Source organism: Rhincodon typus, chromosome 3 (genome assembly GCF_021869965.1).
Source record: "Rhincodon typus isolate 14 chromosome 3, sRhiTyp1.1, whole genome shotgun sequence".
NCBI classification, from domain to species: domain Eukaryota; kingdom Metazoa; phylum Chordata; class Chondrichthyes; order Orectolobiformes; family Rhincodontidae; genus Rhincodon; species Rhincodon typus.
This window is the reverse complement of record NC_063334.1, coordinates 80,561,591-80,573,568: the sequence shown is the minus strand read 5'-3', so window position 1 is coordinate 80,573,568 and position 11,978 is coordinate 80,561,591. Positions and strand designations below refer to the sequence as shown.

At 39.9% G+C, this 11,978-nt stretch overlaps 1 protein-coding gene across 2 annotated transcripts in view; it reads left to right on the top strand.

Annotated features, from left to right (window-relative positions):
• The first annotated feature begins 619 nt into the window (after positions 1 to 619).
• Positions 620 to 11,978, top strand: part of LOC109933511 (2'-5'-oligoadenylate synthase 1A-like) — a 31,323-nt gene continuing 19,964 nt past the window's right edge. Inside the window, exons 1-4 of one of the 2 annotated variants that reach the window (XM_048595354.1) lie at positions 620 to 731; positions 4,250 to 4,453; positions 7,823 to 8,015; positions 9,370 to 9,560. In XM_048595354.1, coding sequence (XP_048451311.1) covers positions 4,280 to 4,453; positions 7,823 to 8,015; positions 9,370 to 9,560 — 558 coding nt within the window. In that variant the 5' untranslated portion in view covers positions 620 to 731; positions 4,250 to 4,279. Of the gene's footprint in view, positions 732 to 890; positions 994 to 4,249; positions 4,454 to 7,822; positions 8,016 to 9,369; positions 9,561 to 11,978 lie in introns of those variants that run through there. The other variant, XM_048595355.1, reaches the window with a different exon arrangement.

The following is an 11,978-nucleotide window of genomic DNA, read 5'->3' as shown; positions in this document are numbered from 1 at the left end:
TTGGAGACTACATTAAACACCACCAAATCTGGTGATCTTGCATTGACTTAGCTGGGGAAAATGCAGAACAGCTTAAGATCTCATTGAATCTATATCCTCATAGTCTCAGGTATCTGCTTTTTATCATGCAATAGGTACATCTTGTTTAAGGTAGTAGCCTTTTGTTAAGACTCACTTGCTGGCAACAAACTACTCCAACCACAAGCAGGTAATGGTTAGTATTGCAAAACAGTCAACATCCTGTATGTCATGTATTTCTTCTAAAAGAAGACCTGTTTTTAATGAGTTCTAACCAAACCTTTTCAAATAAGTATTAATTTAACTAATGTTTTCAATTGCAATGAATTGACATTTACTATCCTAAAATCAACTGTTGCCAGCTAGTCTAATTTATTTGCAGTGCAATAATATTAAAAAAAAAAGTACCTACTGTCAAGAAATCATGTTACTTTTAAGGTGCCTTCCTTTGGTTCTGTTAGCTAATTCAGTAAATTTTAATCTGAGAATGATCAGTCTTCACTTGGAAAAAAAATTGGTACCATGCAAAGTGTAAGAGGTGCTGCTTGGTGTAAGAGGAACGGTCATTGTAATGTAAAATATAAAAGGAAGTGCCAATGTAAACAGAGGGAAGCTGCTGTCACTTCACCGGCTCTAAGAGGGGGAAGCACAGGACATTACTTTGTTTGTGTTTCCCTAGTAACCCTGCAGCCTTACAAGCCAAGTAGAACTAGGTTAGTGCTAGTAACATTGTATCTCAATTGTACTTGATCTGTTGTACTTTATTGACAGTAATATTTTGCATTTCTAGTTACACATTTGCTGCTTATTGTTTGGTCAGTTTTGTTTTGTGGCTTGTATGAAAGTGCCTCCTGAGCTCTGCTGTTCAGATTCAGGCTTCATGTGTTGGTTACTGGTATAAACAAATGAGACCAGTCAGAGTCTCTCTGTTGCACCAATTGCTACCAAACTTGAAGCACACAGTAACTGGAGAATGTAAGTAAATCTCACATACTATGCGAACATAAATCTTAAACTGTACTTTATAGTGCATTTTGTCTGATCCAAAACATTATTTTGTATTAGGAATGAAAGGAAATGCTGGTTAGGAACATTCATGGTAAAGTGAAACTGAAAGTAGTAAGCTACTACGTTGTACCTCAAGGATATTGCATTATAAATTTTAAAATATTCTAAACATATGTATCTGTTGTAGAATGATATAGTGCAGAAGGCCACCTCTTTGGTAGGTCTATGTGATCACACCCATATTTTATAAGTAGTTATTTTAACTACATATCACATTTTCTTTTGAAAGTTACTTGTAAATCTACTTCACCAGCCTTTCAAGCAGTGCATTCAAGATCATGAATCTGTAGATTCTCAATAAAGCAATCTCTAGTGCCCATGTTTATTGTTTATCTTTTTATTTTCATCATTAAAACAAATAATTTGGACACTACCAAATTGCTGTTTCTGTTCTGTGCGATTTGGCTGTGTTACAACAGTGGTCACACTTCAGAAGTACAAAGTTGGTTATATAATATCATGTGACTTCCTGAGGCCATCAAAGACACTATCTGGAATGCAATTTCTGAAAAAACAGTCATATTGGATTCAAAACATTAACTCTGCCATTCCCTCTCTCCACAGATTTTCCTGTACTTGCTGTTTTTATTTCAGATTTCCAGCATCCACAATATTTTGCTCTTGTCTAAATGCAAGTGCTTTATTTTGTTTCATTTTTTCTTGCTTAGTTACCAAATATACAAGTAGCCCACAACCAATTCACCAGTTGTCCTTACCCTTAACAACTTCTTCTTTAATTCCTCCCACTTCCTACAGACAAAGGGGGTGGCCATGGGTACCCGCATGGGCCCAAACTATGCCTGCCTCTTTGTAGGATACGTGGGACAATCCCTCTTCCGCAGCTACACTGGCCCCATCCCCCACCTCTTCCTCAGTTAAATCGATGACTGGATGGGCACCGCCTCATGCTCCTACGAGGAGTCAAACAGTTCATCCACTTTACTAACACCTTCCACCCCAACCTTAAGTTCACCTGGACCATGTCTGATACCTCTCTCTCCTTCCTGGACCTCTCTGTCTCAATCTCTGGCAATCACCTGGAAACTGATATCTGTTTCAAGCCCACCGACTCCCACAGCTACCTAGATTACACCTCCTCTCACCCACCCTCCTGCAAGAATGCCATCCCCTATTCCCAATTCCTTCACCTTCACCGCATCTGCTCCCAAGTTGACGTGTTCCACTCCCAGTCATCCCAGATGTCCTCATTTTTCAAGGACCGCAATTTCCCCTCCACAGTGGTCAAAAATGCCCTTGACCGCATCTCTCATGATTCCTGCACCTCAGCCCTCACACCCCCTCCCCGCAATAACAACAAAGACAGAATTCCCCTTGTCCTCACGTATCACCCTATCAACCTCTGGATTCAACGCATCATTCTCCGCCACTTCTGCCACCTGCAATCTGACCCCACTACCAAGGATATATTTCCCTCCCCACCCTTATCTGCCTTCCGGAGGAACTGCTTTCTCTGTGACTCCCTCGTCTGCTCCACACTCCCCACTAGACCCACCACCCCTGGCACTTTTCCCTGCAACAGCAGGAAGTGCTACACCTGCCCCTACACCTACCCCCCTCACCCCCATCCCAGGCCCAAAGAAAACCTTCCACATTAAACAGATGTTCACCTGCACATCTGCTAATGTGGTATATTGTACCTGCTGTTCCCGATGTGGCCTCCTCTACATCGGGGAAACCAAGCGGAGGCTCGGAGACTGCTTTGTGGAACACCTACGCTTGGTTCGTGACAAACGACTGCACCTCCCAGTCACGAACCACTTCAACTCCCCCTCCCACTCCTTTGATGACATGTCCATCCTGGGCCTCCTCCAGTGCCACAATGATGCCACCCAAAGGCTGGAGGAACAGCACTTCAAATTCCGCTTGGGAACCCTGCAGCCCAATGCTCTCAATGTGGACTTCACAAGCTTCAAAATCTGCCCACCCCGACCTTATCCCAAGACCAGCCCATCTTGTCCTCGCTTCCTTGACCTGTTTGTCTTTTCTCCCACCTATCTGCTCCTACCACCTCATTGACCAATCCCACCCCCATTTCCTACCTACTAGCCTCATCCCCACCTCCTTGACCTGTCCGTCTTCCCTCCGATCTACCTGCCTCTCCCTCCTCGTTGACCAACCTCCATCCCAACTCCCTACCTACACTCACCTTTACTGGCTTCATCGCCGCCTCCTTGACCTGTTCGTCTTCTCTCCACCTTTCTGCTCATCTATCCACCTTCTATCATCGCCTCCCCCTCTCTCTATTTATTTCAGAGCCCCCTTCCCCTCCCCCATTTCTGAAGATGGGTCCAGACCTGAAACAGCAGCTTTCCTGCTCCTCTGATGCTGTCTGGCCTGCCTGTGTTCATCCAAATCTACACCTTGTTATCTCAGACTCCAGCATCGGCAGTTCCTACTATGTCCAAATCACCAGTTGTATGTTTTTGAAGAACTGGATTCCCTCCTTAGTCCTCTAAGAAAATGCAACATTTCACAATTATGTATATTCAAGTTTAAAGGTCATTTACATACCATCCTGCAAAATAGTTAATACTTTTCAAGGTTGCAGGTCTAAGAATATATAGATTTCTCAAATATTCCAAGCAATATGCTAGTTCTTAACCTTCTAGAACCTTTGATAACATATAGATTACAATTGATCAGTGTTGAAAAATGAAGTTTATGGGATTTTGTCAAGTAGATATTTAGCACAACTTTATTTCTGATAATTAAGCTATAAAGATTCCATATCTCATTAAAAATGGTCTGTAGGAGCATTAAGTTTGTAGCTTTTGCCTTGTTCGATATATAATTGTGCTCTTTCTTGATACTTTCTTTTGCTTTAAATGAGAATTTCTGCAGGGTTTTCGCCATTTATTGTAATGTTGATAGATTTACAGAATCCAGAAATGGTATAAATGATTTTCTTGTGTTTTTAATCTAGACATTTTATGAATCTTATTCTGAATTTACAATAAATGATTAGAACAATTACTACAGAAATTCAACCCAATAATTTCAGCTTAAAAATATATAAAGACCACCCAGATTTTTCTGTACCCAAATAGAAACCCCAATTGATTTGTCTTTTATGCTGTGTTCAATCAAATTACAATTTTGCTTGCACTTAAGATTTTATTTGATGTTTATTGAATATTCACAGAATTTCCACATTGTCTTCAGAAGCTGATAGATGTGTCATAGGATAATGCAGGCTATTAAACCCTATAACTGTATACAGTGTGGCAATGACTTTGCCAGTCAAACAGCCTTAAAACATCACTTCCAAGCTAAACATATTGGAAGAGTATACTGTGACAAATGTGGGATTGAAGTGCTCCGAGAAAAACTGAAGGAACATGAAGAGGTATGCATCCAGAAGTATTCTTTATAAATTATTGCAAGCATCCCAATTATACAGTAGAACTTCACAATAGAGGAAAGTTATACGAGAAAAAAACATTCCAGCATTAGATCAATGCAGAATATTGACTGAAAAAAATGTCACTTTGCAATGTTGTGAGGCCCGAACTTAATTACTTTTGCAATTGTAACACCAGTATTTTAACATTGAATAGTTTAGCTGTCCTTCCAAATTGAATGGATAATATTGTGGAAAATTTTGTGTAGACTAGAATCATCTGGCCTTTTTCAGTTCAATGCATTATAATGATATGAGCTTATTGTCCTAAAGATCACTGGCAAATTGTTTTTCTTGAATAAGGACAGCAGTGCAGAGTCCCTACCCAGCTTAGCAGGGACTGGGTCATTTGTATATTTCACTCTCGTGTTCGGTATAATTCAGTGGTAGTACTCTTGCCTTGAGTCTGGGGTTTGTGGGTTCAGATCCTACATCAAGAGACTTGAACATAAGATCAGCACTCCAGCGCAGCATCAGGTCAGTGCTGCACTAGCCAAGCTGCCATCTTTCAGATGTGATATTAAACTAAAACCTGCCTGTCCTCTCAGATGGATGTAAAACATTCCATGGCAGTGTTTCAAAGAAGAGCCAGGGAGTACCCCTGAAATTCTGGCCAATATTTATGTCTCAAACAACAGCACAAAACCAGATTCTCTGGTCATGAACACATTGCAATTGGTAGCACAATTTGTGCACAAATTGTTAACAGTGTTTCCTGCAATACAACAATATTAAAATTGTAAAAGTACATAATTGGTTGTAGAGCCCTTTGTGATTCCTCAGAAATGCTGCATAATTCAAGTCACTTTTAAAAAAACTTTATAGATTGTTGGCACCTGCAAGAGTGCATCGATAATACCCATTTTGTCCTAATCCACCTTCCAAAGGTGGAGTCTGGCTTAGCTGGTCCATCTGTAATAATCTGAGGTCTAAATAGGAAGAAAAAATTCCAAATGACTCTAATGGGAGCCGTTTTATTGCTGATATGCAAATTGATCACTTCGTGCTTGATTAACATACTTTCGTAAGGATTTGGGACCAAAAAGGGATTCATATTGGACAGTAGCTGGCCTTTCATTGAAATAAAGGAGGGGATTTCTTGGTAAAGTCCAGGAACTCTCCTCTAATCACACCCTCTTCTTGTATGGTGGCTTGATGTAAGATCTACCCATATGAACATATGGATTAGAATCAAAAGCAGACTATTCAGCTGTTTGAACATTACATAGTATCATGATTGATTGGCTTGTCTTCCGAACTCCACATTCCCATTTATCTCTGATAATATTTGCTTATTTTATGCAAGGGAACCAATCTTTTAAAAAATACTCAGTGACACCACCACAATCTCCTCCTTCCCAGTACTGACTGTTAATTTGGAGATATAATCTAAACATAATGCAGCCTTAGCAGAACTGGATTCAATCCCATAGTTTGAGCCTGTTTCCCTAATGGCAATCAGATTTACACTCTTCAAAACCATGAATTTTGGGACAAATTTGTAGATACAATGTTAAAGAAGGCGTATGGTGTGTTAGCTTTCATTACTAAAGGGATTGAGTTCAAGAGCCGTGAAGTTATGTTCCAGTTATACGAAAGCCTGGTTCGGCCACATCTGAAGTATTGTGTCCAGTTCTGGTCGCCTTATTACAGGAAAGATGTGGAAGCATTGGAAAAGGTGCAGAGGAGATTTACGAGGATATTGCCTGGAATGGAAGGAAGGTCTTACGAGGAAAGGTAGAGAGAGCTAGGGCGTTTCTCTTTAGAATGAGGAAGGATGAGAGGCGACTTGATAGAGGTGTACAAAATGATCAGAGGTATAGATAGAGTGGACAGCCAGAGACTTTTTCCTAGGGTGGAGGTAGCTATTATGAGGGGGCATAGTTTTAAAGTGAGTGGAGGTAGATATAGGGGAGACGTCAGAGGTAGGTTCTTTACTCAAAGAGTGGTCGGGGCGTGGAATGCATTGCCAGAGAGGGTAGTGGAGTCGGCCTTATTAGGGGCATTTAAGCAGCTATTAGATAGGCATATGGATGATAGTATAAGGTAGGGGTGGAGGTTAGATAGACCTTAGGTTTAGGGTAAAAGTTCGGCACAACATCGTGGGCCGAAGGGCCTGTACTGTGCTGTACTGTTCTATATTCTATGTTCTATTGAGTGTATAATTCCTGCCCTGATTTTCCCTACCAAAATGCAGCAGCTGACATTTATCTAAATTAAATTCCATCTGCCACTTCTCCACCCATTGCCCATCTGACCAAGGTCCCATTGTACTCTGAGGTGACCTTCTTCACTGTTCAGCACGCCATGAATTTTGGTATCATCTGCAAACTTACTAACCATATCTCCTATATTCACATCCAAAGCATTTATATAAATGACAAAAAACAGTGGACCCAGCACCAATCCTTGTGGCACACCGCTGGTTACAGGCCTCCAGTCCAAAAAGCAACCCTCCACCACCACCCTCCTACCTTCGAGTCAATTTTGTATCCAAATGGCTAGTTTTCCCTGTACTCCATGTGATCTAACCTTGCTAAACAGTCTATCATGCAAAACTGTGTTGAACGCCTTGTTGAAGTTCAAATAGTCCACATCCACCGCTCTGCCCTCATCAATCTTCTTCATTCACTTGTGTTGGCACTTTAGGGAACTATGTTAATGCTTCTAAGTGTTCTGCCACTTGGTGTGTACTTCCCTCCTGCATTAGGCCTTCCAAAATGCATCACCTCACATTTGCTGGATTAAATTCCAACTGCCTTTTTACTGCCCAAGTCTCCAACGTATATCCTGCCGTATACTCTGGTGACCCTCCTCACTATCCGCAGCTCCCCCAATCTTTGTGTCATCCACAAACGTACTATTCAGGCCACCTACATTCTCCTCCAAATCTATGTTACAAACACGATGGGGTGGGGGCAGCACTGATCACTGCAAAACGTATCTTGTCACAGATCTCCAGTCAGAGAAACACATTTATGCTGCTTCTGTCTGTCTCCCATTACCAAGCCAGTTCAGTATCTATCTTATCAGCTCACTGCAGATCCCATGTGACTTCATCCTCTGTAGCCATGAGGGACCTTGTCAAAGGCCTTGCTAAAGTCCATATAGACAACATCTACCACTGTGCCCTCATCAATTATCTTTGTCACTTCCTCAAAAAACTCAATCAAGTTTGAGAGACATGACCTTCCACACACAAAGCCATGCTGCATAATGCTGGTAAGTCCATATTTTTCCAAATGAATAAGACCTGTCCTTAAGATTCTTCTCCAATAATTTCCCTACCACTGACTATATTTTGCCTATCCATAGACAGTACATGACCAAGATAAACATAAATTGGTATGTGAGAATCCATACTGGGACAAACCCTTGCAGCGAGAAGACAAATTTGTTGCATCAGAAAAGTCTGTGTCTTGCCGGATGTGTGGCAGGGTGTTTGGGACCTTCCACAGCAGAGAGCAACATGAGAGACAACAGCATCATTTTACAGCCAGCCAAAGAGGTAAACTGCATCCAAATGCTTACAGAAAGATGTTAGTTTTCGTACCAGCTTAGAACATTTGGGATGGGTAAACCAATTCAAAACCTGTATGTCTGCAGGATCGTTCTACTGAACCTAGATTTTTCTTGTGATTATCATCTGTTTTGGGGTGGATTTAGAATAACTGCAAGCAGGTGAGTGTTGAAAATCAATACGTAACTGGTAGCATCATCTATGATGCCTCAATATTGTACCTATAAATAGTAGTTTTCAAATACCCACTTAAATTCACCCTGTAACAGCAGCTCAAATTCCTGCTGCATTGCACAAGAAGTAATCAGTCTCCCAATTAATGTTATTTAACAGGTTCCATTGATCTTCCTACCTCCTTGGAATCTGGTTTAGATCATTTTGTGAAGGTACTCTGCACTCAGAGACTCAGTTCCAATAGGTACTTGGACTTTTCTTGTGAAAATGCAAGAAAGGTGATTTGCTCAATGCTGCTTATTAAGTTGGATGAGTTGGATGAGTGTTTTTGTTAAGGGTTTTTGTTGATGAGTTTTATTTTGAATACTGGCCAAGAAGGGCATTGTGATGAGATGTGTGAAATGGATAAGATGGGTTTGGATGATGCAATACGTAAGTGTGGAAGTGGAAGCAGAACTTTACAGTTTATTTGGGCACAGTTCCATTCACTTATTTAGTCCAGAAATTACAAATTCTTGAAACAAATAGTCATTGACCTCTCTTTTTAAACTACAAAGCAAATCATATGCTACACCAAAATTCTATCTCATTACCCACCAGAAAGGTCTCCTCAATGCTCATATATCACCAAGAATCTAGCAAAGCATTTAAATTAAACTGACTGAAAAATGGAACTGAGGACATAGCAATGTCATTTGACAAGCAAGACAGCTGTCCAGTCACGCTTCAGACAATAATCCCCACCACCTTTTTGTGGGAAATTTGAGACCTTTATTTCCTTTTGATTTAAAAATGTAATTTAGTTTCCTTTGGCGTCTTCTACTTTATTTTGGAATGAATCTGACTGCACATCTGTTTGGAATTTGCAAGAAAGTCAATTTTGAAAATGAAAAAAATGCATTAAAGAAGACATTTGAAATATAATCACTCAAGTTATTTAAATTGGAAAGCTAAATTCTCCATTAGATTGAGTGCTGGAAGTGTAGATTCTTATACAAACTTGGAAGCTCAGTGAGAGAAGAAAAATATTTTTCTTCAAGCTATGCAAAAGTTTAGAAAGCTGGAAATATGTCAGAATTGTAAGTTGCTCAACCAATTGTGTAACTTTTATTTACCAATATGTAGGCACTTCTTAAAAAGAAAAAAGTTTTTGACTTCATTTTCACAGCAAGAATGTCTACAGCATTCTCCCCAGACAGTGTATTGGATCTCAGAAGCTCAGTGCAATTACAAAAATTTATGGAAACATACCTTCAACCAGAAATGGGACTTGTGAGAATGGCTTGTGCTGGAGAAATAGAGAAGTTTATTGATTTAATTCAAGAGTGCTGTCCCACATCCGTGACCCGAATTATCAAGGTAATGGGCTTTAAGTTCACAAATGTTTTGCGGGGGGTGTTGGGGAGAGAAATATGAGAAATGTTAGACATATTGCAGTTTTTCTGTAAATGATTTATGGAAATGACACAGTTGTAATCTTTGGACCCAGTTGGTTTATCTTAGTGTCAAAAGATATGGCCAACCAATTTCAAAAGGCCTTTCAGCTGGTTGGAAGAATACATACTTGACAATTCCCAGAATTTACGCACAAAATTGGTTGCCTAAAAGCAAATTCACAATCCAAATAGAACCTACTGGACAGCTACTCATAGTTCCATTGCCAATCCTACATAAAATAGGGAGATATGCTGGAGAGATTTGCATCTTCTCCTATTTCTTATGAATATAGCTACAGTTGAAATATATTGAGCTACAACTTGAAGAAGTTAAGGTAAGAATTTCTTATGGAATTAAACCTGTGCCAACCAACAAGGGAATTTTCCCACATCTTGGAAAGGCAAAAATCTTCACTACCCAAGATGTGAAACATAGGCACTATCGAGTGAATCTAAATGAAAGCAGCAGCTTTCTAACTACATCCTGGATGGCATTCAGCAGATACAGATGATTGAACATGTTATTTGACATTTCCACAACTCCACAGGATGCCAAATCAGACAGCGAGTAATAGTGATCTTCTCAAAAAATTTGCTCAAGTAAATGATATACTAGTTTATGATGGGGAACAACAGTGGAAGAAACCATTGCTGACCACAATCAAAATTGACTGTGACTGACTTACAAAATTCACCAGATGAATCTGAAGAAGAATCAGAAAACAATTGCAATTAAAGTTGTCAGAGGTTGAGCCATAGGTCACGCACAGACAGGAAAAGGCCTTCACCCAGCTCCCAAAAATAAGAGCTGCAGCAGTGAGTCAAAAACCGACAATGCAGTGCAACAATTTATTGGATTCATTAACTGTTTGGCAAAATTCTATTTAGTAATTTGAAGTTAGAGTGTAAACTATTAAACATACTGATTGCCAAGGATGTGCAATAATAATGGGGCACAGACCAAGAAGCAGCAGTCAGTGTCTGCTGTGCCAGTGCTGAAATGTTACGATGTAAATGTTGAAATCACCTTGCAGTGTGACCCTAGTGAGACTTGCAACAACATTAATGGAGCAAGGACAATTGGTTACACTTGTATCTGAATGAAATAATTCTATGTTCAAATTAAGGAAAAATGCCTGGCCATTGACTTTGCTTGTGGACTTTTCAACATTATCTACTTGGAAGAGGCAAAGTGAAAGTCAAGCCTGACCACAAGTCACTTCAAAGCATTTCCTGAAGTCACTACCATCTGCTGCAATAAGTCTGTGAAGAATGTTATTCTGGTTAAAGCGATACCATCTGGACATGACATACAAGCAATGGAAACAGATGTACATCACTGAGATGCTGTTGAGAGTAGCACACTATTGAAAAAAAGGAGAGAATGTTGTGATGAAATATAATAATATCCAGGTCCAACATAAAGCCGTTGAGGTCATCAACCCAGCAGAAATATTGAATTTACACAAACACCTTATTTAAACCATGCAAAGTACCTGACAAGATACAACTCTCCAAGTTGCAAGAAGTAGTATTGAGAGGATAGAGTGAAAGCCTCAAGGGCAATCCTGTGGCCTCAAGAATGTATTGGAAATACAGAGATGAATTGACAGCCTTAGATGGTGTGTTGTACAAGTAAAGTAGAGTCATTATTGCTAAAGAATTGAGAGGAGAAATGTTAAAATGCATTGATGCATGCTACCAAGGATGTTAGTTCAGTTTGAGGAAGCGGAGAGAAGTGTCCTAATGGCCATTTGTGTATTTGCAAGAGAAAAAGAACAGCTGAGGGATCAGTGAATTAAGATCACTGAAGTTGGAGAGATATTTTGCAAACATAAAGGTTGAGGAAGAATTTAGAATTGGCATTCCAGCAAACCTTAAAACTTATTTGGATGAGCATCAAATATTAAAAGATTTGAAAAGCAACAGTTCTGGCAGATACCTATAATATCTCACTTATTAAGGAAATGGTCAGATTGGAAGTCCGTGAAGAAACTGGAGGAATAGACAACTTAAAAATGAAAGAGGTACTTGTCTTGGGAAAGCATGCCAAAGTAATAAAGGAAAAAACCTAATCCCCGAACAGGTATGAAGAAAATGGCTTTTTCCATTATGTTAAGACTGGACACGTCAAAGAAATTTCTTGAAGCTAATGATTTACCTACATATAGTTGACAAACTGTTGATTTTGCTACTCAGCCACCCATCTCATCCATTGTAGTGAGATCAGGAGTGAGCGGGAAGGTGCGAAACCAGTCATCAACCCATGTTACACTCCCCCTGCCAAAAACACATCCGCATCAGCATGTAATATCCACCCCTGGACATACTACTGCAGTAA